The following is a 26,634-nucleotide window of genomic DNA, read 5'->3' as shown; positions in this document are numbered from 1 at the left end:
TGACAATAATTCTGTTATTAGCAGAATCAGGGTCCAAGCTCCTACATTCTATGACAAAGTATTGACATAGTCCTAGTGATAATGTCCTAGTAAACAACTGTAAATACAAAAATAGATTTATTATTTAGGAACATCAAAAGACTGGAAAATGCAAGAAACCTTGATACAAGTATCGCTATATGCCTAAACCAGGACAGATGACTGATAATAAACCAAAAACCTCCACGCTGTAAGACAACAGCTAAAAACTCAGCTGGAGAAAATAATGTAAGATTTCCAGACTGCATTCTCACAAATGCTAAAATCATACCCGAAGTCACAAGACTTAAACAACTGTGGAATCAAGTTAAAGAAGACTTGGAGAATATGGTAAAGTGAAGACTGGACAGTCTTCAGCCCTTGAGACCATCATGCAGCAAGAGGATGGACTCCTAATGAGTCACATGGATTCATGGGGAAAAAAAAATTCTAAATGTGATATATAACGACATGAAAATTGTTACACTAACAGTCAACCTACATCTAACCAAATAGTATTGAGAGGTACACTAACAAAAGTTAGTGGGGAGAATGGCCTTTTTTTATACTTCAAAAGTATTTTAAAAATTATACTTTCACATTTAAAGAACAATAGCCTTTGGTTTACAAGAAACAGCAGCAGTATTTCAGGGACAAATGCATGGGGCTGTTGGGTTCCATGGGCAGTAAGCTGCACATCTGTGCTACTGCGATCTGTGCCTTACAGGCAGACTGTGCAAAACCTCTGCAGGCAACAGCATCACCCAGGGGGGCAGACACCCAGCAGGCACAGTTCAGTATCTACCAGCAAAAGTCAGTATTAAATACCAGAAATTTCCATTAGACAGTGCCCATAGGACCTGAAGAATGTCTTACAGGAACCAAAAGAAACAAGGGCAATTTTTGGGTCCAGCCAGTTATTGCAGAGAACCGGTGCCAATGTTTTTTTAAAGAACCGCACTACTGGCAGAACTTGCAAAGCCAACATTGTACATGGGGGATAGAAAGCAAGTGCCAGATGGCAGCAAGGCTTTCACATGCTCTGGGAAATGTTGTGCTCAACGGGTTCTGAAAGCATCCAAATTTCCTGAGCATACCGTTCAAGAAAAGCCTTTGGGGCTATATAGCCCCATAACAGTAGAACTAGGGATAGATGCATTAAGTACTATACTTGAGCAGAAAACTGGTGCAACTAGAGTGTGTATTATGTTGGTTACACAGCAAGGGGAGCTGTTCCTGAGTTCACACCTCAGGTTTTTCTCCAACCCTGTCTCACAAGTTGATTAGTGAGGTAAGTGGTAACAACAGGCTGCCAAAGTGGCTGTAGGCTGAAGCATGATCCCCTGTAACAACCTGTTCAGTTGATCACATAGAAAAAAGTGTAAGAGAGCAACCACCCTCTCCAGCTCCCCTGGGTCAGAGCACAGAGGTCTAGAATAGTGAAAGAAACTCCACACTATGGGCCACATGTTATAAAAAGGTAGCCTGGTCTTATGGCTGTGGTGGGGGTACAGAACTAAGGGCAGACTGGATGGAGGGAAAGTGGGAGCTTGGAGAGTGGAACAATATTCAGGGCCTGGAAGGAATCAAAGAAAAAGATGCTGTCAAGAAAGACTATGTTAAAGAACAGCTATTCAAACAGCATCGTGATGAGCAAAAGAAATTGATGAATGGGTTGTAATGGAAGCCATAAATAATTCATAGAGAATATCAAGGAGGTTTTTTTAAACTGTAGCTTTTTAAAAAAAATTACAAGATGAATTTACACAACCTGACCTCTTCAGAGTTCCTCATAAAAATAATAATAAAGTACCCAAATACCAGATATAGATTTATAATATACTTTAAATCAGGTATTCAGCTGGAAGATTAAAAAATACAGAAATCCTTGTTTAGATTACAGGTCCATAGGAAGTGAACATTTCTTCTGCTATTAGGTCAATACATTTTCTGTTTGGAAGTGGAATGTTTTTAAATGATACACAGAAAATTGGAACAACAGCTAAAAATTCTGAAACTACCTTGGAGTTATTGGGATAGGTGTGTTTCTGCTGATTTTTGATGCTGCTGGAACATGCCGCACTCAGCAATTTCCTTTGGTCACTGCAGTAACGCTTGAAATACAAACCCAGTCTTTCCTGATGTTTTCAGTGGCAGTCCTTTTCCATTGTTCTGGGTGGCACCCCGATCAGGTTTCAGGTTCTGAGAGGCTTGACTAACCTGTGGGTACCCTTTCTTTCTCCATCTCCCTGCTGCAGGGTGCGCAGGAACATGAGCTGCCAAGGTTGATAAGGCACACGGTGGCACCCTGGCTTCTCTTGTCCATCCCTCTGAGACATCCTTGCCCTCTGAGACGTTTCCTAATTCCTGAACTCGTCAGGGCTGAACTGCTGGTGTCACAATTGAGAGCTGGATTTCTGTGCAAGTGCCTCTGAAACATGTTAACCATATCAAATGCCATTTAACTCACCCCTTCACCCGCTGGACTGGGTAGTTGTTTTTTCCATGCAAGCACCTAACCCAGGAAGGTTAGCTGATTGCACAGCGCAGCACAAAGTGTTGCTAGGGTGGTGAGAGTAGGTGGAATTAATTACAAGAAGAAGCAGATCTGCCATACTTTCATCCAGTTCCTGACAGCACAGGCACAGTCCAGCTTTCCCTTTTCTTACCCAAGGTAGCAGCTGGATTGGAGCTGCTACAGAAAGGGGAGCAGATCCTAGTGATGGGTACAGGGTCAGGCCTGATTTGGAATAAATTTTCTTGCACTGGAAAGACCTTGTACACAGAGACGGGCCAGCTGATTGCAGGAGGCATTTGAACACAGAGGAGAAACTTTCATGAGTTGGAGCACACCTCAAAAGAGAGGGGTGAAGTAGGAACCTTCAAGCTGCTACCACATGCAACATGTTTGACTTACACAAGTACAACACAAATACTCAGACAGACAATAGCAATTGGTCAAATTGCCTATTGCTTCGCAATACCTACTTATGCTTAGCCAATAATGTGTTTATTTAAGATTCTTATGAATTATTACATGATTTTTAAAACAAGTTTTAAAACCATACTTGGAATGTTATTTCTGACACAGGGATTGTGTCGGAAAAGTTACCCAGTATGCAGATTCAGTGGGAAGCCATTGCATTCTTAATCCAAGAAACAAAACTAGGAATTTGGACAAAAACAGGCTTTGATGACTGGGTACAGTCCAGTCCCCAAGAGGTGACTCCATATTGGACAAATCTGTCCTTGTCTTGGCAGACCAGAGGTCCTCCAACTTCAGCCTAGGGAGGAAAAGAGAGTATAAAGTGACTACTCTAGTGATGGAGACACTAGGCATGCAAACAGGAAAATACTGGTAGGAATAATACTGTAACTCTGAAGGCCTCAAAATATAACTAACCCAAGGGCTCTAGAGAGAGGGAGAGTGTTTTATTAGACTTGCTGGAGTAAAAGAACTGGCGAGGGGAGGAGGAGGGGATGGAAAGTTATAAGTTATTTCCAAGTAGCCAGGCCATTTTCCTGGTGTGAAGATCTACTAGTCATGGATGTGGGTAAATCCCCAGATTACTGTGAGACCCATTACAAACACACAAAAAGGGAAGTTTCCTAATTTTCCACATCCTCTGCTCTACTGGACAAACTTAGCTTCATTTTTTTTAATGCTATTCCTTAAAATCCAGACATGGCAGGGTATGAGTACCTACATCCAATGATTTTTGGCCCTATCAATGAACACACTGCCCACACTCTCAAAGGTATAATTTACACTGGCAGTCTGGAACACCTGCTCAGACAGACCTGTGTTTGCTTGCTGACTCTGTCACTAGTTACCACCTTTTTATTGAAAAGCTCACAATATGATAGCCTCCATCAAGAAAACCACATTTTAAAAGTCTTGAAAATTATATGCATTGATCTGATTATACTCAAAGCTAGATTATTCTTACCTCACAGTTATCTATGCCTCCAAAAGTAAATCCACCACAAAATTCATTATTTTTGACACTTCCATTCATAAATTCGGGCCGATTACATATTTCATTTTCAAGCACAGGGAATTCAACATCTTTTAATCTGTTGTCTGCATTTGTACCTTTATGAACAAGCAAGAAAATATGAGAATTATAAATTGCAACCTGAGTGTTGTGATCCAGTGAAGCTGTGAAGCCTCAGTAATGAAAGAACTGGGATCCGTCCCCAGCTCTACTGTAGTCTCTGAGATCCTTGAAGGATCTTATTAAATCTTCCAACTTTTTTTGTGCTTGGTTCATACTTAGCATCAACAAGCAGAGGTTATTTTCCTTTGCAAAGTGTTACTAAATAAATAAAAACACATGCTACATAATCTGAGCCATTGCATTGCTTTCTGGTCTTTTATCGTGGTGCAGTACCAATTGCTTATTTCAGTGTTAGCCTGTAATTACTTTACAATAATTCAAACTCTTTCAAGCATAAAGTGTTTTTCAGGCAAGAAGAATTTTCCTGAAGCCAAGGCTGAATTTTCCCAAATGTTTAGATGTGGGATTCTGACTGCTCTCCCTGCCCTGCTGATTTGGTGACCAAGATGAAAGACATGGCAGGATCCCCTTTCCCACTGCTTAAATGCAACAATGGTCAGTTGATTTTTCCATCCTAATGCACTTCCAAAAGAAATCTGGCTTGTAGCATTTTTCTGTGACTGTGATCACTGAAAGATATGAAGCAGCTGCCACCGTGTGGCAAGCTGAATGAAAAAAGAAAAAATTGCAAGGTAAGAAAGGGGAAAAAGGTGAGAGGAAAGCCAGTAATTACTGTCTATACTACCGAAAAATGTTTCTTAATAATTCTGATGAATTAGATGACTTACAGTAGTATTACAGTGATTATTCTTAAGCATTATTTCCATAGCTAAATAACAGAGGAAAGGGAAAAAAGCTCTACAATCTATGTTGAAACTTTTCATGGTGAAAGTCAGAGACAGGGTCATGTTTCATTCCTTTTATTTTTTTAAATTTTATGGATGCACACACGAAGAAGAATTCATTGACTTTGGTTTACAGGTGGATTATAAAAAAAGTGTTGTCTGGCAAATGGGGTGGGAAGGGCACTCCTTGCATATAGCTCAGCAAGGCCAAAAGTTTGTCTGTGGGAGCTGGGACTGAATGGGAACACTGCTGGAAGCTGCAGGGGTGAGGAACTGCCTCCTACTGCAGTAAAAGCAGGTCAAAGAGAGCTGGGTATACTCAGCCGTCAGCATAGGTGGAGTGAGAGCTGGGCACCAGGAGACCACACGGTTGATTTTTAACGCTAGGCTATGAACAAAATTTAGGTAAGGGTTTTACTGACATTGAAAACCTTTAGCTTGAACTGATTTTGCCTGTTCCCCAAAGATGGCTGGATCTGAGCAAGCTCTGACTTAAAGGTTTCACAGTTCCTGGGATGCCATCTTGTCTATGATACAAAGTCTTAAGGCTAGTGCTTGGACGTGGGCTTAGTCTTCAGACTTGCCCATGTATCACAGAATCTTAGAATAGTTTATGTTGGAAAAGACTTCTTAGATCATTGAGTCTGACTTTTAACCCAGCACTTCCAAGTCCACCAGTAAAATCCTATCAGTCTGGAGTGAATGCAGCTACCTGTAGAAGTCTATGCAGGCAGTAATGTTTAGACTATATGAAGACAAGTGCAAGCTTAATTCAGATGTTTAAAAAAATGTTTATCTGAAGATCAAAATTAAAGGCAAGGGCATTATTTGAGTATAGTCCTTATTTGTGCAAATACAGTGTGTATGGAAGTAGATGAAAGACTAAAACAGACAGAGATAAAAGGTGGCAAAGTTTTAAGTCTAATTATTCTTTTTTTTCTCTCGTTTAGTGAATTTAGTTTACATAAGCAATGAGAGGGAAGAAAGGCAAGCTCTGAGAGAAAGAAATAAAAATAATAATGTTGCCTGGTAACTTCTGATTTAATTAAATCTTAACTAAAATGTGTTTTTCAGTTACTATGATTGCACATATTTTGAAATAGTATTTGAAAAATTTCCCAAGTTTCCAATTGCTCCAAATAAGTTTTACCTCTTTTTTTTCCCCAGGCAGTTAGAAAACATACAGCATTTCTTTCTACCATCAGGCTGGTTGCAGGCAAACAAACTGGTTTTACACGGTCAGTAATCGTTACAGGACTGCAAAACAAATAAAAAATAATTAAAAGATCCTTAGAAAAATTACCAACAGCTTGTTCTATCTTCATAGTCAGAAGGCTCTGCATGGGAACTGTGTGGAGAAGCTGGTGATGCCTTGAAACTGTACAGGTGGCTGTAAGATGGTGGCTAATCATGTAGTGGAAAAAGAGGTTCCTTAGAGCAACCCAAAATTTCTGGAATATGTTCCTGGGCATAGTGTCACAGTGTAAGTGTGTTTGCAGAACAGGGCTAGAGTGTGCATCTCTGGCTGCCCCTCGGTGTGTACAGCATCATGCACAAGCCCAAGTCCAGCCCCAGCTACCCTTGCAGATGCTCAGATCCTAACTTTTCTCAGATCGTGCCTGACTCAGAGGTCATGAACACTGGGAATTCACAGGAGGAGCTGACCTGAGCTAGCCCCAGGGATATTTCATAGCGTAGAATGACATGCTTAGTACATAAACTAGAGAGGGTCGCTAATTGCTACTTAGAGACAGGATGGGCATTGGTCAGCAGGTGATGAGCAAACACAGCTCAAATCACAGAAAAATCCTTTCTCCTCTGATTATATGGGAGATATAACTATGGGTGACATCACACAGTATCCCATACGTTACAAAGTCTAGTATCTCAATAAAGTACATACAACCCCCCCCGCTTCCTCATTACAACATTAGGCCCAGAGTCTTCAGCACTGGAATAAAGCTCCATATAGAGCAGGTACGGCCTGTGGAAGCTGCAGTTCTGCAGGAGATTAAAATGGTGCATAGAGAAGTTTTTCTTTGGGCTGTCTAATCTCTTACTAACTGCCACATGTAGGTGTGAAAAGATGAGATGACTTCTGGAAGGTGTAACACCTTGGGAGTCAAACAAGTGCAAGCAGTTTTGGTACAGTGAAGGTATGTCTGAACAAGCTGTTAAATGACATATACCACTGTAAGGAACCTACCCTTTGAAAGTCAGTTCTGATTGTGAAAGAGAGTAAAAGGACCTGAAGAACTTCAGATGCTTGATCAGGGTAAAATGAACATTTATAATCTCTTTTCAGGCCCAGAATTATTTGAAAGTATAAGATGTGATATGATGTTATTTGACAGGTATTGGGATCTTCAGTGTCACATGAAAGGGAACAAATCCCCCTGTTCCTAATCAGGCCATTCATGGGCCCTGAGCCCTAACGAAATTCAAGGCAATGAGAGACCAAAGGGAACTGAGCGATGACACATCTTGAAAGAAAGATCTCTCCAACAGAAATATATGAATGAAACATGAACACAACAATCCAGGAGGGTAGGAGATGCTAACCAGTGCTGAAGCTACAGTTGTGCTAATGCCATAATCATCATCATTCTGAACTCTATCCTCCAGCCCTCTAAAGTCCAAGATGGTGACATCAAAACTCAACTCTCCCATGCTTCCATGACTGGAAATCAGTTCTGCAGCTTCCAAAACTAGTTCAGTTGCTGCTCAATAAAGTTGATTTTTGTTGAAAGTAGTGAGTGAGAGTGCCCCATGACAGTCCCTTCCGCCCTGATTGGTCCTTGCCTTCCCTAAACTGTGCAAGAGGCACACGTGGGTTCTGCCAGTGGGGTCATTCAGCAGGAAAGATGCTCAGAGTTCACCCTTGAACAGATACATATGCTAACATCATAAGGGACACTCACACTCTCTTATAGCATCCACAACCACCCCAAGACCTAACTCCAGGATAAGCTAACCTGTGACTTCAAAATAAAGGTGTTAGAGGTGAAAAACTTGGACTGAAATGGTACCTGTTCAACTTCAGCAAAGCAATGTCTGCTCCAGTTGGTTCCTTTAATACTTTCTGAACAATCTGGATTTGCAGAGATGGCTCTGTTGCATTGAGATTCTGTGTTCCAAGAAACACCCTATAGGCAGAAGGGTGTGTTGACCTGGAAGAAATGACAAAGGCAAGGTTATACATCCACACACATTATCAGGAATGCCACTCTTACAAAATTCAGTGATTTCCCTAGAAAACTGCAATTAACAAGACAATCAGGATGCTGCTTCTGAGCATAGATGCCCTCATTTATTCTTCAGGAAAAGGAAAATGTAGCTTTTTTAACAGTTTGAATTTTATGATGGTGAAACATCCCATGGGCTGTAAATAGTGTGACACCTTCTTGCAGTGTCCACAACTGCTACAGTCCTAAAGGTGAGCTGCTAGCCACAGTTTTTCCAAGTGCAATTAGCAACAGCACATCATTAGCACCCTTTTTGCCATGTTTTTGGGTGGAGGAGAGGGCAGAGGGCAGAAGTTACCTCTGATGTACTCTGATGCTGACTGCCTAAGACAGAAGCAGAAGATAAAAATGAGCTTGATGACAAGAAAGACAGGAAATCAGGAGTAAAGAAAGTGCCTTATTGAGTACATCTTGCTCTTCTGTTGATTTTCTCACACAGATTTAGGAAATACCTGTCACTCATTCTAGTGGATACTCACCCTTGCAAGCACTGAGCTGCAGTAAGGACCCACTGTGGATGTATTAGAGTGCCAGCACAATGGTGCATGTTGGTACTAGAATAGAGAAGAAAATAGTATTTGTTTAAGACTGCATAGTCAGTTCTCAATCTCATCTATGCTGTGCACAATGGGAAATATTAACAAAATAGCAATATACCCCTTATTCAAACCTTTTACCAGTCATAGTTTGCCTTTTGTGAATGGCAAAAGAAATTTTCAAGGGACTGAAGATTTTCAAAGGACAAGCTTCCTTTGCTCCAGAACATGAGACATGAGAAGAAATTTGATACCCAAGTGAAATTTTTGCAACAGGGTACTCTTGCTTTCAGGAATTTAATAAAAATAATTACATTTCCTAACAATTTCATGTGTTATATAATAGGTTTGTCCTGGGGAGCAATTAATAAAAAGATATATCCTTCTGATTTGTGGAGTTGCTTTGGAGTAGTTCTTTAAAAAAAACCCCTACTATGGAGTTTTAACTCCTCTTGGGATAATATTTTTTCTTGTCACTATCAACAATTCCATAGAAATTTTCATTAGTTTTTCTGTAAACCCTTCTTCATCTCCTATTCAGCATCTCTTATTGTGTGGAAATGCTGTGCATAATTGTATTTTTATATATCATCTTCCTATACCTTCTAACACCACTAGAGTGGTCACAGCATCTATTTACATTTGAACCAGTTTGGATGCTGGGTGAAAAGGATTGATCAAAATCCATTCATGCATGTTGCAGGCTGTTCTGGGCTTAAATCCCCACTGCAGATTGCCATTAACTGTCACAATCCTCAGTGGGAATTTTTCCTTCCTCATTTCAGTAAATAAAGGTGTACTTTATCTCTGCAGTTCAAGTTTGCCCTCTAGAGATTCAGGAAGGAGAAAGTGGGGAGTTTGGGATTAATGAGCCAATAAGTGGACATTGTGATTAAAAAGGGGAAAAAAATTATTGTTTACTGTCAGTCTCTTTCTAATATCTGTTTCCTGTGAAACCCTGGTGTTCATGAACGGTGATACAGTCTGGAATACACGTACCTTGTCCTGAGGCTGATGTGCCAGGGCCAAGACCCTGGAGATGCATTGCACATGCTGTATTTCTCACAGGCTCGCTCATTCCTCATTGGGACTTTTCCACAGTCATATTCAGAAAAAGCTACAGAATAAAAAAGGCTACAATGGAGAATTTTAAAGCAGTTCTGCGATGTAATCTCATGAAAAACGAAAGGTATAAGACTTTTTTTTTAACCTTCCCTTGGCTCTGACTCTGCATATTGGTTGATAGGAGTCCTGCCCCTTCCAATTTTTGCTACTGTGCCACAATAATCTTTACCATTACCATTAATGCAGTCTGTGAAAAAAAGAGGAAAAGGAAATTATTGTTAGGTGCTGAATGTCTATGTATTGGTGGTTAGTATAAGCCAATCAGATTAAGTACCTTTAGGACTTGCACGCTGTCTAGTGTCTACAGCAGAAAGTAAGATAAAAATGTACCCTGTGATGTGATCTCTTGTTTTGTCAAGATGGATGTCTTCCTGGACATACAGAGTAACTGAATTAGAAAAAAAATCAAGGACCTCAAGGTACTTCCATGAAAGAAGCATATTTCAGCAGCCCACTAGACTGAAAGAGCAACTTTTGCTTCCAAGGACATTGCTTCAGGTACTTCCTTCTGCATGTAAGAGAGACACAGCTCCATTTACAAATGTACCTTTATGCAACACTGCCATCTTCCCTTGCAAAATAAATAATTGGTGAAAAGCTCTACTATACTTCCAGAAATGCCATACCACTGTGACCAATATGGCCTGCTAATCTGAGATGGAACAAAGCAGGACAGAGCAAAAAGTCATTTTTCTCAGTGCATGCATTTTGCAAAAAATGACTGCTTGTGAGCAATGCAAGCAGCTAAGATCACCCTCTGGAAAACAAAGCACAGGACAAGCAGAATTCCTATAGTAACAACTTTCACTGTGACCATATTTCAGTAGCACAGACCTACAGAAATACTAGAGTGTTGTCTATTTTCCTCTTATTCCCCTGGATGAAAAAGATGTCCTTCAGAATGCACTAAAATGATATAGGCTACAGGACATGAACTGACTAAAGAGCACTTGCTGCAAAATGCAGTAGTACAGATCTGAAAGCTGCAGGAGGGATGTAACTATTACATTGCAGCCCCAGTCAATGTCCTGGTTTCAGCTTGAGTAGAGTTAATTTTCTTCTTAGTAGCTGGTACAGTGCTGTGTTTTAGATTTAGTATGAAAATAATGTTGATAACACACTTTTGGTTGTTGCTAAGTAGTGCTTACCCAAAGTCAAAGACTTTTCAGTTTCCCATTTTCTGCCCGTGAGAAGCTGTACAAGAAGCTAGGAGGGAGCATGGACAGGACAGCTGACCCAAACTGGCCGCAGGATCTTCCATACCATAGAACAACATGTTTAGTACAAAAACTAGTGGGAGCCACTAATTGCTGCTCAGGGATAGGATGGGCATTGGTCAGCAACTGTATGGTGCATCGCTTGGGTTTCTTGGGGTTTATTCCTCTCCAATATTTATTGTTATTTCTATTGTTATTTTGTTTGCATTATTAAACTGTTCTTATCTCAACCCTTGAGTTTTCCTTTTTTTTATTTTCCTCCCCACCAAGGAAGGGATAGGGGAACGAGTGAGCAGCTGCATGGTACTCAGTTTCTAGCTGTGGTTAAACCACAACACTGAAGAATTATTTTGATAGATTATTACTTCTTTTACCCACAGACTCTACAGGAGGTGACACTTATAGCCAGCTGTTACCAAATGTGGTGGGTGTCGTCAGGCTAATATCTTGTGCCATCACTGCGGGGGAATCATTTGGTATCTGCTCCTGTGTATGATCATCACACCTCTTGAGATTGCAGTACTCCCATAAAGTGTTGGGGTCAGTGGTGAAACACCATGGGCTGTTGTCACCATCTGGATTTCTACAATAGTTGTCTCTCAAATCCCTGCAAAAATAAAATCAGTAGTCATGCTGCATAAGACTGGAATTAAGCATAGGAACATCTTGACAAAAAGTTGTGTATCTGTATTACCAGGATAAATACATTTATTATTATTTTCACTTATTGCAGATATCTTATTAATAGCAAACACATTTATGGCTACGGTGCTGGTGAAGTGTTACATTTCACATGTACATCAGAGTCATGAATACATTTATGTGTAAGGAAACATAATTCAACTACTGGCTGATATTCTGGATGTACCATTTCAATGTGTTGAGTACCTAAATAAATGCACAATATGCCAATAATTTAATTTCTAAATATATATGTATAAGCACACACAAGTCTGTGCTTTGTAGGGCAGGGAGAAGTAGCATTTCTCTCTTCAATAATTTGCAGAGCTTCAGTATTTCCCCATCCTGAGTCACAACACAGTTACAGAATAAAAAAGAACTTAAACGGTTTTTTTCCAAATATGACAAAACACATGAATTTCACATTTTCACAGTTTGATTTTAATTTTTTAAAATTTTTTTGAAAGACAGCATCTCCTTTGAGGATGTTCCAGTTTTGATACATCAGTATTTTAATGCCTAAATATAACTGAAAAATTAAAATTATTTTGCGAGATAGCATAAAAAAGGTATAAAAATGGATGGATTTTCTCGCAATTGAAATCTTACTTCTTTCCTACCCTTACTAAAAGCTGGCACATTAGTGATCGTAGTTAGCTAATCATTGATCCAGTCACTGATAGTCCAGTTTTGTCAGCCTGAAGAGGACAAATTAAGGGGGAAAATTCAGTTTGCAATTCTGGGTGCACAATTCAACTACAAGGAACACTTTGATGGTATTTCAAAGCATAATACATCTGACAGTGTGTTCTGCATCATAAATGCTGTGTTCTACCAAGAATAAATACTTAGAAAGGCCACCACAAAAGTCTCAAATTCATAAGCAAAACACATATTTCAGCAGATGCCCAGACTCTGGATACATGTCTCATGCTGTTGGTTACAGAAGCTAAGATTTAAGAATAAAGGGACACAGCTATATTTTGCTCAGAATTTACATAACTAGAAAAAACAGGTTTTTTTAAAATGAGACTAACAGAAAATGTTTCTGTCTTAGAAAAAAATCTCTTTTACAGAAAAATTCCCTAGCAATGCTTTAGAGCATAGTTGTGCAAAGATAATGCAAACCAAGCAGTAGTCATTGTCAGAGAAAGAGAGAAAAGGTGAGATAAACATACGCATCTGGGAATTTGTCCGGGGTTTTTTCATGCCAGTGTGGGAACATGGAGTTCCAGGCCTGGCATTTTTTTCCTGATGCAGTGATAGAAGTTGTGCCACGATAACTCTGGCCTTTGCCTCGGTAGCACTCCTCTGTCAGGGGAACCTGTATGGGCACATCTGCAGCAAACAACAGAAACTGGTCTTTTGCAACATAGTTTTATGTTCTTACCGAGTAAGCACAAGAAAGCATCAAAGGATGACAAAAAGGAATGACCCATTTACAAACACAGCATCCAGTGAGATCGTCACAGCCAGCAGCAGAAGGGCATTTCCAAAGATGTTTAGAAAACTTTAACAGTTTAACACCGTATGTTAGATGTCGTTCAGTGAAGGCTTCACCGTCTGGTTTCATTTTGCTATATGTGAACATGTTAGAATTAAAGATAAGAAAGTTCACATAAAAAATCCTCAAAGAAGAGATGCTGGTGATTGCGAGCATGATAAATTTCTCAAACAGACATTATATTAAATTTCAATCTATTATCCTTTTGATTGTGCTAAGACTTTCTTGTTATTTTTAGTCCTTAAATGAATAAATGTTTCAATGTGATTTTTACTTGGAAATAAGACTTTGGAAGCTCCTGTCCTCTCTTTTGTGGTTACTTTTCAAAAATGGGAGTTCCTTTTACTTAGCAGTTTTTCATGTCTTTGAACCTGATTTTAATTTTTCAGTGAACTTGCTATAACTGCCCTACCTTTGGGGAGAAAAAGAATACAAAAAAATAAACCTCTTTTATCCAGTAATTCTTCTGTTGGGTCAGCTGGTTCTCTACATCCTTCATTGTATTTTCTTAACCACTGAAAATTCAATATTTGTCAGGTTTTGCAATATGACAGGCAGACAAGCATTAACAACAGCGACAAAGGGACTGAAAAAATATTTAATACATTTACAGTAAGAAACAATAAACCTCTCACTGTTTTAAAGTCCTTATTTCAAGTACACTCCACTATTCATACCAGCAATCTCTTGTTCTCTCCCATCACAGGGAGGAATTGTGCAATATTCCCATCTAACGCTGCGGTTGATGGTGTAGCACCAAGGCCTCTTCTCTCCATCAGGGTTTCTACAGTAGTTTTCCTCTAAGCCCCTGAAACAAAAACACTGGTTTAAACTACTCATAGAAATCCAGAAGAGTTTTGTGCCTGACTATTAACAACCACTGCATGCAGAAGTCAACTCAGAGGTTATTTATTCTTTTTGGAGATTAATTACCTCACACATCACTGTTTTGGGACTAATCAATGGTCTTTGAATTCACAGTCTAAATGCTGATGGTATATGAAAAACTTTTTCAATGCTTTCACATTCTACTCTTGTTGTTGAGGCCAAGATATAGCAGTAAAAGCTGACTTCAAAACACAAGCCATTGGTGTACCTGATGTTGCAGTAAGAATCAGGCAAGGCTGGATGTGACAGACTGATCCTGGAAATGTGTAGGATCACCAATGCATGCTGCTCTCTGTCCTGTGATAGTGGACAGGGTTTCATATGTCCAAGAAAACTTGTAGGATCAAAATACAGAGTAAGCATCCAGGTCAGTCCCAGCTACCCTTGCACATTGATAATTCTCTGAAAATCCAGCTCCTCTGACCTTGGAGCACAAGGATGTATTGGAGTATGTTGACCTTGGAGCATCACTCTTCAGAAGAGTAATGCCTTGAAAATGTGCCAAAACACAGCCAAGGGATTTTCAGTAGTAACTACTTCTAACTTTGCAGTGGGATGTTGATAAAAAATGTGAGATAAATGTATGAGAATAAAGAAGGATGCAGAAAAAAATGAAGAGCAAGACCTGAACAGAAGTAATGTGCACTGACAAACAGCAAGAAAATAGCTTATCAGCATAAATGAGGAACAGCTGGGCTCCTCTTGCCTCTGCATCTGAGTCAATAAGGAATAACTATGTTCTTTGGTATTTGTTACAATGATGAGGTTCAGCATACTTGCAGGGATATCTGTCAGGAATCCACCCATGTTTGTGAGGAAACTGTGTGTTCCAGTGTTGACAAGTATTTCCTGATTCAGTGACAGCTATCCTCCCTCGATAGTCTTCTCCTTTCCCTGAAAGACACTGGGAGCCTGGGTCAGAGACTGGTGGGCGTGTAGCTGTAACAGAAAAAGAAAACACAAATGAAGGGAAGGCAAGGCAAGGCAAGGGAAATAAAATGAAAAGCTGGTAAATAGTCTTTAAAAAATATATAAAACCCCTTTGTTTTCTGTAATGTCAAATATGCAATTTTTTTTCTTTCAGTAGAGGTGATCTTGGTTAAAAGTCATGTCAAAACCAAAGAGTACATTTTTACGAGCAGTTGGACAGCCAGACAGATGTCCCGTGTTTGCCCTTTTACAGCAGTCAATAAATAACTTTGTTGGGTCATACAGACTTTGTGCCTGCAGTCCCCTGAGAGCAGAACAGGAAAGGCAGTAAGTAGTCCTGTACAGTCTTGTAAAACCAAGTGAAATGAATATAATATACACAGGTAGGGTGGAAGGGCAGAAAGGGCCAAGAAGAAATTTTGAGAGAAAGCAAAGCAGCCTTCAGAGCTGAGCCTCTGCAGTCAGTGACTTGTGAAAGTGTGGTAGAAGGAAAAGTGAAAGAAAATGAGGTGATCTGGCATGTGGGGAACAGCAAAGAAAGGAAGAGTGATGATCAGAGGCATAGAACCTGCAGAGGGCAAACAGAAAATGAATTTACAGGACATATCTATTACATATACTTTGTATACAGAACTTCCCGAGGAGATGAGTATGACTAAAAGGTTGGCATGTTCCTTAAACTTCAAATTTTAGGCACAGAATGTAAATGCTATGGTAACTTTCACAATTTATCATAGAGATGTCTAGAAATAGTTATTCTGCCATCTGTAACAGACCATGCTGAAGAGAACTACATCCAGCAAACATGTGCCACTGCTTAGAGCACTAGCAAGTACAGATGCATAAGAAAGCAAGCTCTAGAGATAAAAACACGCTTCTTTTTTCTTTTTCTTTTTTTTTTTTTTTTTCCTAAAAGTGCCATCCAGTTCTACAAATAGCAATGCTACTCTCCTTATTCAGTGCTTTGGAAATATCCAGATGTAGTGTGCTCAGCTCAATGGATTACGTGCACTCACTGATAGGTTTCTCCTTGAGGCCTGAACTTGTTTCTCAGGATTCACCCCTTGTTAAGGAAAAAGCAGTGCTATCTGTGCTGGAAAGACTCAGCTAAAATATCACAGTACGGCCACATGGTGATTTAGATGTTTTTCATTAGTTAACTGATCAGCAGAAAACTATCACCTGATTAAACCTGAATGCCCAGTCTCTAAGGTAAATTTAAATTCTCAAGTAAGTTGAAAAGTAAAGTGGTTAAAGGCAAATTCTGTTTTCCCAAAACTTCTTTGGCACTATTGCACTTCATGACACCTACGTCCTCACTGACCATACATAATTTTACATAACTGAAATTTAGTGAGCGATTCTGTGTATTACTGTGCACTTTTCTTCCTTCACAAAGGTATCCTCAGGTTACTTAGAACTGAGATTTCTTGTCTTTCCCCTCCCTGCATAATTTTAATGAGAACAGCTACCCTCTGGAGTGGTCTCAGGAAATCAGACTCACTGCAATGAGGAATTTTGCAATATTCCCAGCGTTTAGTCGGGCTAGTAGTGAAACACCAGGGCCGAAGTTCACCATCAGGATTACGGCAATAATTCATCTTCAGATCCTTTTCTGGGTAGCTGCACATTGAAAATGAAAGAGAAGCTTGTGAATCAGCTATGGCCAGCTGAAGCAACTAGGTTCTGTCTCCCAGACTCTGTAAGAATGAATTCAGTGCTGAGTATGACTCACTGTTTCAGGGTAAATCCATGCATATGAGGCTCTTGGGCATCCCAGTGTTGGCACTGAAGCCCAGACTCTGTTCTTGACACTTCTCCATGGTAGTCCTCACCATTACACTGCATGCATTCCACTGTAGTTCCTAGGTAGAATGAAAAAAAAGCAAGGAATGTACCAGCCCATGAATTCAGATCCTGATCTATTCCTGGAAGAATATGCTGAAAGGAAAAGAGTGGTTTGCTCAAGCTAGTGATGAAAAGAATTCAGAAGCCTAGCCAAATTCATAATGCTTTAGGAATATGTGTCATTTGGAGGGAGAAATTTGTCACATATCTGTGTGTACTGATAGCAATAGGAGTTCAGTATATAACATAACACTCGGATCAATCTTTGCTCTCTTTAAAATAAAATAAATTTCTGGGAGCAGGACAATATCAGCAAATGATTAAAAAATTTCAGTTCTTCCATATTTATGAAATTATGTTGACAACTCAAGATAATTAGGAAAAACATCTGTGTTGAGAAATTCTTAAGTTCAGTTTGATTTCAGTTCTCATTTGAAAACAATCTGCAATAATTAGGTGCAAACAAGTAGCAGGAATAATATTACCTACTGAAACTAAGCACTTAAATTCGTTCTCTGAAAAGTAAATATACCTTCTCCAGTGTGTGTGATCTGGTCCTCACAGTCTGGGATGTTACAGTAATCATATCTGGTAGCAGGATCTGTTGTGTAACACCAGGGTCCATTTTCGTCCCCATCAGGATTTCTGCAATAGTTTTCCTCCAGCCCCGCATTAGGGTGTTTTTGAGGTGTATAGCTGTAATAGTATTAAAACCCTATTTTAAAACCAGTAATTTAGGGGAGCAGAAGGGAAATGTCCGATTTGCTGAGGTAGCTGTGAGCTTTATTCATTCACAGTAAAAAAAGAGCAAAACATGTTCCCCACTGTAAGTCATAAATGAATACTGAAAAAACATTCCATAACTATCATTATTATTAGCTTTCTCACTAAGTCCCAATTGCCAATAAGGAGTGATCTTACAGCCTGCAAGGACTATAACAGTCTCAAAGGACAATTGTTGCCTTTTATACTTACATCCACCTGATCTAATCTGCTCACTATGACCTGTGGCTCTGTCACACATTTGTCTTAATGGAGCTACTTCAGAAGTTGTGTATTTTTAGAGACTATTCACCAAGCACTAGATAATGAAGAGATCTGAAGCAGGTGACACTAGGCTTCTTCCTACAGTAACCTTCCCACAGAAGACTAAATGGCTTTTAAACAATCTGAACGAGTGTAACCAAGTTTCATTAGGATAACAACAAAAAATAATTTTAAAATAAAACTCCAACATAGATGAGAGGAAACGAGACCACTGCTTCCGTTCTTGCTTCAGTGAATCCAGTGGTAGCCAACCCTGAGAAAACTCTATCTGGCCAGGCACATTTGGCCCTTGGATACTTTTCTTAATGTTTTTTCTTGACTGTCTGTAGGGAAGGCAGGGGATCATAAAGCTGGACAGGTATCAGTGCTTTTTTTCCCTGCACTTCATATAGAACAGTGTAATTATGATCCCACTGTCACCAATAGCAAAATTTTCTTCATGGATGATAGGAGCATTTAATCTGTTAAGATATCTCACATTTAGACACAATTTCTGTAGCTGACAATGTATCCTATCCTTATCCAGATCATTGCAGTTCTCTGCCAGTAGAGTCAAAAGCAGCAAGACAGATGAAGAGGAATATAACGCTGTCTTGAAAAGTCACCTGATAACTGGCTTTGATAACTTGTACTATAAGGCTGTCTATACACATGAAGTTGGGGAAACTTGGAAGAGGGTGAGAACAACATAAAGAAAAATATAAATAAGTTCATACTTTGGTTTGTGGGGTATTTTTTCTGCCCACTTCTGGCATGGAATACCCCTCCAAGTCTTGGCTTCTGTTCCTCTGTAGTCCTTCCCAATCCCTCTTTTACATTCTAGAAGATAAACTGAAATAAAATTGGTTTTGTTAATTGAATGGTGTTACAACATTGCAGGTCTTGAAATTGGAAGTCTGCAGATATAACTGAAGTTCATCAGTTCATGATGAGCCATGCTTTACAGATGTTTTGAACCTCTTGTACATGCGAACATATGTGACTCTAAAATGTAATTTAAAACAAATTAGTTACAAACTAAAGAGAAAAATTTCTGAAGCATTTTTACAAAGCTAATAAAATCTAGCCAAGAAAATATCTGTATCAAATTACAGTTGTTTTTGACATGAAAAAATGCATGGTTTTACTATCATAATACTGGGATAAATAGGAATTACTTTCACCAGTTAGAGATTCTTTGAAAGGTATTGTTCACAAGCACATTTGCAGTGTGCAACTATCTCTTCATGCAGCTATCATGCAACTATCCCTTCAAGACAGAAAGTATTTAGTTATCAAAATACACTTGTCACATAAATGACCCCAAACCTTTGACTCCTCTTAGCCTCAGACTCCCAGGTCCTTTCTAGTGGGATTCCAAGACAGAGACAATGCGAATCATGTTCATGATGCTTTAACGGCAACAGACACTTGCAAAATCTCAAGTTATTAAGGGCAGTGATCTTGCTTTCCCCTTTCAGCAATTTGCTTGCACAAGAAGAATTCTCCTAAACCCCAAAATATAAAATGGCAATGTTAGAGCAAGAATAAGGTACCAATCTGAGAGGAAAAACGGAGCCTTGTTTGAACACCTCGCAGTCTGTGCTGTGTGTCTTGCCAAAAGGGAGTTTCTGCCTGGTTTCTCAGGGTACTACTGAAGGGACCAAAAGTCTAGTCATTGCTACTTCAACACTGATACCCAAGTCCCAGCATGTCCATCTCTGGTCAATAGCCTTGCCCATGGACTTTCTGATGTTGCCAGATTCCTCCTAGATTATTTTGCTTGTCTAAATAATAAAGAATCAGAAAGAAGGAAGACAACCAAGTAGCTTTCCAGTTCAAATGGCACATTGAGACCACCATGGATTTAGGCCTCAGTATTTGATCCATCTTTAACAGCATTTTTAGTAACATGGCTTCTTTCTGTTTGGCCTCCAAATTCTCTATTAGTTTTCTGTCCTGTACAGGAGTTTGCATTGCTCGCCTATAACTCCTGATTGTGTTCCTCTAAAGATGGATGGGATCAAAAGCCAAACTATATCTCAAGACAAAATTAAGGCTTGATTGGGGAAAATACTCTACAAAGAAGGAGATGTCTCTGAGTTCTTCAGAAATGTTTCAGTGACTAAGTGCCAAAGCTTTGATTATTACCCCTGTAAGGAGGTTAAGCATCCTAGATGACCACTCAACTAGTAAAAATGCTGGGGTTCTTCAACTCTCAGAGACCAACTGGAACCAAAGGAAAATGCACTTTTGAAGGTGGGAGTGAGAAATCTGACTCAACATAATGTAATGAATGAGTCTACCTTATGAATTATTCCAGTTATTAGCAAGGAGGTTTTGCCATTAACATATGGAAAGTCAAACTCTAACTGCCAGAATATATTCATGGAGTTGCCTTTGCAACTATGAACAATCCAGACTGTGGTCTGCATACAGATCCCAAAGGTTTTTGGTGGGGTAAAATGGAAGTGTCTAACCTTGGGTGGCCTAGTACAAAAAGACAAACTATTACACTCACAAATGGATGAAACTTTTTGTTTTAAAGTAGATGTTTTGCACAAGTATTAAATCAATTACAAGGAAACTAAATTCTAACAAAGATTGATGCCAAAGCAGCTGTTATGAATTCCAAGTTCTGAGTAAGGTATAGGTGAGATTATACAGTCATCATGAACCTAAGGGAGTGGCAGAGCCACAGATTTGTCCTGGAGATTGCTTTTTCCCAGCAGACAAAATTCCATCATATCTGAGAGAGTGAGGAGTTTTACAGTAGCTGTTTCCTGGTGCTGAGGAGTCGTGGTGGGGACAGAAAACTTTTCTGATGTTCAAGGAAACTAAATCTCTTTATTTACAAATTCAAGTTCAGGTTGGGTGACGCTGTGGTTGGTTGTTTCTAGGAAGGTGAGTATCACTTCTAACAACCTTCTGAGAAGGTTTGAGGTGGATTGTGGCCATTACAGATACAAAATGCTGCCATTTGGATTATCCAGAGACCTCACAACGATGCTGGCAGCGGTACCTGTGAGTTTCAGAAGGAATGACATAGTTTTGTATTCCTGATAGCAAAAAAGAGAAGGAAGATGACTGTACACTTTTGTACCCCTGCCATAACAGGCACCAACAGGCTGATGAGCTGGTCTTTTGGTGTGAGGAACAAGATACAGTGTCTTCTCCTGCAGTGGACTCATATGGTGACACTTATTTTAGTCCTGGATATGCCCAGAAAGGAAAAGCTCTACTTCTGAGAGGACTGAGAGAGTGGGGGACAGACCTGTACCTCACCCTACAGTTTCAGCTAAGGCTAAAAAGTAAACAAGACAAATCCTTCCTGACGCATGAGTGAGTGCCAAGCTAGAAGTTTTTTTTCTGTAGGAAGAGGTGGCTCTAATGGGGCTATGAGCAGCAAAGCTGAAGGTTCTGGCTAAATTTCTAGATTACATGTGTTGAAGAAGGTCACTGGGATGAACGCTGAGGCTGGAGACACCAGGTCTGTCTTCCATGGGATAGCTTTGGAGGAGATGAAAATTCACATGACCCACCTCACTGAAACTGTCACCACCTGCAGCAGTTTGCTCCATCACTGCAGTAGAGAGCACAAGGATGAAGTTAAAATAGGCTTAAGGAGTAGCATCTTACTGTATACATACTTCTCTTTTCATAAAGAACTGCATCCATGCTGGCGAACATCACTGACATTTTAGCATTTTCAGCCAGTGTTAAACACTGCAGCTTTTTCCTGGTGAATAGGAAAGCCCTGTTGAAATTGAGAAGGAAGCAATATTGACATAGGAAGCAATATTTTAAATTCAATACAAATTATCCAATTAATAATTACTGTTCCATAAATTTTTAATTTAATAGCACTGTCCTGTATCCATTTATATCTTTCAGATACTGCACTCAATATTTGAGACACTGAGTAAGAGTCTGATGTGTTCTATTGTTCTGAAGTGGCTCATCTATGCAGGACATAAGACTATATGTGAATAAGTTATTGTGTGGGAAGCTAGTTACTGCACTGGCCAAACGTTATCAACTGCATCCTAGCTGCTCAGGTTAGTATCTCTCCCTACAATGGATTAGAAACATTTCATTCTTCTTTTGTGAAACAAGCCAGCATCCAGCAAAAGAGGCACAAGTAGGTCTCCACGTAACGGAGAAGAGTGAGAATTTGAACATTTACTATAGAATGAGAAATATGTTGTAAATCCTCTCTTGATCTTATGGTAATTTATGGGTGGAGATAAGTCAAAACATAAAGGTACAGGCATGGGAGACAGTGTTGTAGGCAGAGCTGTAGCAGAATGGGAATGTTGGTTCTAGGCAACTGTAGGAAAATACCATTGATATGCAGACATTCACAATAACACAGTTTTAAGATTCAACAGGAATTACCTGCAATTAAAACTTCTTTCTGCTTCACATTTCTCTGCACATTCTTTTTCGCTATTTGTCTTGTAAGACTGTTTATTTCGAGTTAGTATCCAAACACCATCTGTTCTTAGATAGTCATCCAGTATATCTCCTTTCACTACAAGGGAAGGAAAGGATTCAGACATTAAAAATGAAAATTCTGCAGTTAAGAAGATCTGTGAATTTGAATCCCATTTTCCATGTAGCTTGGACAGGTGAAAACACTATGCTGTGTAATTCTAGGTAGAAGATTAAAACTCTGGTGTAATTTCTGTCTCCCGACACAATCACAGCTGTATGACTGTAACATGCCATAGGAAAAAAAAACAACAGAAAAAACATGTAGAGAAGCAGTTCTAAACTGAGTTATGCACGAGTTTGAAGCTAAGAACGAGAAATGTGAAGTAAGATTGAGGGGGAACAGAGACAGAGAGACTAAGTGGTCCACACCACTCAGAGAAAGAGGAAGGGATACCAATATCAAAGTTTTGAAAAAGTATGAATTAGATGGATGTGAGATTATGACATGTCATGTGAATTGTGCAATCACTGCAGTTTTATTGGTCACTGACTAGTTGTTTGTCCCAAGATGTTTTACCCTAGAGCAAGAAACCACAGTCATAAAATTACTAAATAGCATTTTACAATGGCCACCATTATTTTATTTTAATGGTTTGAGCAGACTTACTAATGAAATTGTCAGGCTGCATCTCTGTTGCAACAAATTAACCCAAGATTTTAAATTAGTAAATGATTAGTATTATTATACCTGAAAGCTACATGTGCATAAGATGTATATGAGGTATCTGCTAATACATTTAACACAACTCTATAACACTGTTGCTCACAATGGATTTTGCCATCTAACGGATTTTTCCCTTCTATGTCTATAAATATTTTATGTTCTGTTCCTAATTTCTATCAGGGTTTATTTGCATTTCCAGTATCAGGTTACAAGGTTACGTAAGTGATATGATTCAATTATTTCGTTTTTTTCAAGCTAGATTATTATTGACAGATACAAGAAGTTCATAATTTTGTACAGTATTCTCACAGGTAAAGTTGTGAATCTTTCATTTTTGCACTCATATTAGGCTCAGTTCACTGCAGCATCACTCCAGTGTAATTAATTCCCACAGCATAGAGGTCATCCATCACCTACCTCCATAAGACACATATTCATATGAGATAAAAGGTATTTGGGCCACTAATGAAAGTAAGATGATTATTGCCTGAGGGTATCATCTGTTCCTGTTTGCAGAGTTGGCTCAATGCTATAAAAACCACGTGTCTTAAGAAATCCCTCACACTGAGGCCTCCCAGATCTAATCCTACTGTTACAGTTGGACTATGTGGAGCACCAATAGTCTAGCCTACTAATTTCTCTTGATGGGTTTAGTAAACAAGTGCTTCTCTCCTGAATTTTTCTCCTTGACTAAGGCCAGTGCTCCAGAATTGCAGGGGACTAGAATAGGAAAATACTGCTTTCCAAACTTAATTAATCTTAAAACTCCATTTGTCCAAAGAGCTCTACTTTGAATATTATTCCTTTTCAGTGACTAAAAAAAAAATTATTACAACTGGTTTAAGAATGAACACATAAGGTTTTGGATGAGATGCATAACCTAAAAGGCAATTCAGATTGGCAGAAGTTTAGATAACAGAAAAGAAAAGGTGAAAAGGTAATGCTAGTTACCTGAAAAACAATGCAAAATGAAAAATTAAGAAAAGAATACAGTAGACTTAAAAATGCATCAGGGAATGTATTAATCTGCTAAAGTCCAAACCTTTATAAACCCAGACATGCCACATGATAATTGAACAGAATATTCAAATACATGTGAACAAACCTATTTCTTCTTTTATCTGTGTATCTTTCCAGACCTGAGCAGTACTGATCCAGAAGACATAAAAATTAGTTTTAAGGCAGTCATGTACTATCACTTTGGAGCAAGTCAGCTAAAGCTGATAAATAAAAAACCTACTTAATCAGTTGTCTTTTACAAGCTAGCACAATCACACAATGATACATTCCTGTTATTCTGACCTTAAATGTCTGAGCTATTAGAAACTCACACAAACTATACTGACATGTACTTTACAGTACTTTCTGAAAATCATTTAAATGCTATACCATTATATGCAATTTTAAAGTACTAGAGCATGTTATCTGATTAAAATCTGATTAAAATGTAAAGTGCATGTGAAATAATAATTTACAACATTTGTAGATAAGCTTGAAATTCATATATTACCATTAGTGGGACACATATCTTCTCTTGGAGTTGTAAAAAAGAATTCTAGACATATTTTTAGAAAAGGTGACCTAGGTTACTAAAGAGTAAGTTCCTAACTACTGCCTTCAGCAAAACAAGGGAGAACATTTTATTAAAAGTGTTTGAAAAATTTGAAGTTTCTGGAATATAAAGGAACTTGGTAATTTTTTTTTTTTTTTTTTTTTTTTTTTTTTTTTTTAAATATTTCATTTCAAAGCTTTAGAACACCTCTCATAAAGGGTGAAAACCACAATCACTGTGCTTTAGCATTTGATCTAAAGCCTGCTGAAATTAGGGATAACCTTCTCAGTGACTGCTATGTGTTGTGTAGAAGCCTTTGGCAGGCTGCTTCCCAAGGTGCCCCCATCTCTGGCCATGGGGCAGTTTTGCAAGGAGCCACTAGTTCCCAATGGAGACACCAAGGCTGCTGCTCTCCTGCTGTCTCTAACAAATACAACCCTGGAACAACCACAGCTCTCATTTTATTGAGCAGCAGCTTTTGCTGGCCGGCAAACCCTGAGTCTCTCATCGTCCAGGGAAGTTGTGACACAGGGATTTGGGGACCTACCTTCCCCACATGGAACTCACAAGCGCTTAGGTCCCAGTCTCACCTAAGCAAGGAGAAGGCGAAGGACTCTTACCTGAGCTGAGCAAGAACAGAAAGAGAAAGGCAGCTTTGCTAATTCCCATTTTGGCCCCGCTGGCGGGTGCTGGAAGTTGTGTGTGTCAGTGCACAAAGTTTTATTGACTTGCACTGGAGTGAGGCAGCATCAAACAAACAAGGCAGGAGGATTAAGTTAATCATTCTCCCATGTTGTTCCCCCCTTGCTGTGGTGTGGCCATTCAAACAACCTTGAATTGGATGGATTACCAAATCAGATTCAGTCATTTCTACTGGGTGCTGGGAAATGTGAAGGCACTTTCCTGTTTTGTGGGACATGGTTTTGTTCTCAAATTGCTTGGCCTCACTTTGCTAAGGTAAACATGGAGATCATGGTGGTGGAAAGTATGGGACTCAGCCACAGTCTAATTCTACATAGTCCTGGATATTCAGCATTAGGTCCCAATAGTATTTTCAGTCACAGACCTGCACTGCTTAGGTTGGAACTGCATCTGATTTATGCTTTTGTGTAAGCCATTCCCCCCAAAAAAAATGACCCTGATAATGCTAACTCTGTATCAGAATTGTTTTTAACAACTTCCAAGGCCTTTCTGGATGAAAGATTACTTCCCTCAGCCTCTTCCCATTTCTGGTTTAGTTTTTGTTGTTCATGACTTAGGAGGCAGCATTGACTTTTTTCAGTTTATGATGTGCTTTTGCTTTCCAGGCAAAGCCACTGATATCTTGAGTCTGCCCAGACCTCAGGGTATATGGAAGATGCCCCATGCATTTCAGCAGCACCACCTCTGCTGGCCCCAGGGGGCTCAGCTAAGGCAACCCTTGCATTCCCAGCCATAGTGCCTTCAGGTTTCAGAAAATCAGTGCTTGGACAGAGAAAAGAACCCAAAATTTGCTTTCCATAAGAACACTTAATGGTGGGAGCAAACATCACTCATTTCTGCTTGGCCAGTCAGCAGGTGTGTACCCTGAAACCAGCGTGTCAGAATATGCATGGGTGAATCCTGGAAACATCCACGTTGTACACCTGGCTATGGAAGAGACAGGCTCTGCTAATGGAAAGCAGGAGTACCTCACAGAGGTACTAAGGGGATGTGAATGAGAAGAAGAAGGACTAGAGGACCATTTGGGAGTGAGCAGGGCATGCAGGACCTGATGATTTCCCAACTTAATATAGGAGAGATGTGAGGTCACCAAGAGATGTAAGGAGGACATGATGAGCTGCACTGAGCCAAGTCTTTCTGTTTCTGTCACCAAGAGCATTACTTACTCTGTCCTCAGGTAGCAAACACCATTGACTACAGATGCAGAAGTCTGAAACTACTCTAGATCTGACAGTAAATAGCATGGAAAGTATTTTCTTTTGGATTTAATTTAAATCTTAGAACAATCAAAATCA

At 39.4% G+C, this 26,634-nt stretch overlaps 1 protein-coding gene across 2 annotated transcripts in view; it reads right to left on the bottom strand.

The window, feature by feature from the left end:
* The window catches only part of PLG (plasminogen), a 57,223-nt gene extending 31,831 nt beyond the window's left edge, over positions 1-25,392 (bottom strand). Inside the window, exons 1-17 of one of the 2 annotated variants that reach the window (XM_050316881.1) lie at positions 25,258-25,392; positions 22,323-22,458; positions 21,575-21,681; positions 18,662-18,776; positions 17,431-17,594; positions 16,786-16,915; positions 16,555-16,673; positions 14,897-15,059; positions 13,910-14,040; positions 12,907-13,066; positions 11,464-11,654; positions 9,705-9,822; positions 8,649-8,723; positions 7,954-8,094; positions 6,075-6,181; positions 3,969-4,114; positions 1,846-3,302 (exon numbers count right to left, since the gene is read on the bottom strand). In XM_050316881.1, coding sequence (XP_050172838.1) covers positions 3,144-3,302; positions 3,969-4,114; positions 6,075-6,181; positions 7,954-8,094; positions 8,649-8,723; positions 9,705-9,822; positions 11,464-11,654; positions 12,907-13,066; positions 13,910-14,040; positions 14,897-15,059; positions 16,555-16,673; positions 16,786-16,915; positions 17,431-17,594; positions 18,662-18,776; positions 21,575-21,681; positions 22,323-22,458; positions 25,258-25,306 — 2,211 coding nt within the window. In that variant the 5' untranslated portion in view covers positions 25,307-25,392 and the 3' untranslated portion in view covers positions 1,846-3,143. Of the gene's footprint in view, positions 1-1,845; positions 3,303-3,968; positions 4,115-6,074; positions 6,182-7,953; positions 8,095-8,648; positions 8,724-9,704; positions 9,823-11,463; positions 11,655-12,906; positions 13,067-13,909; positions 14,041-14,896; positions 15,060-16,554; positions 16,674-16,785; positions 16,916-17,430; positions 17,595-18,661; positions 18,777-21,574; positions 21,682-22,322; positions 22,459-25,257 lie in introns of those variants that run through there. The other variant, XM_050316879.1, reaches the window with a different exon arrangement.
* Positions 25,393-26,634: the final 1,242 nt, after the last annotated feature.

Source organism: Myiozetetes cayanensis, unplaced genomic scaffold, assembly GCF_022539395.1.
Source record: "Myiozetetes cayanensis isolate MyiCay16 unplaced genomic scaffold, myiCay2020 scf2-11, whole genome shotgun sequence".
Classification (NCBI taxonomy): domain Eukaryota; kingdom Metazoa; phylum Chordata; class Aves; order Passeriformes; family Tyrannidae; genus Myiozetetes; species Myiozetetes cayanensis.
The sequence above is the reverse complement of the archived record's forward strand: the minus strand, read 5'-3'. Positions and strand labels throughout refer to the sequence as shown.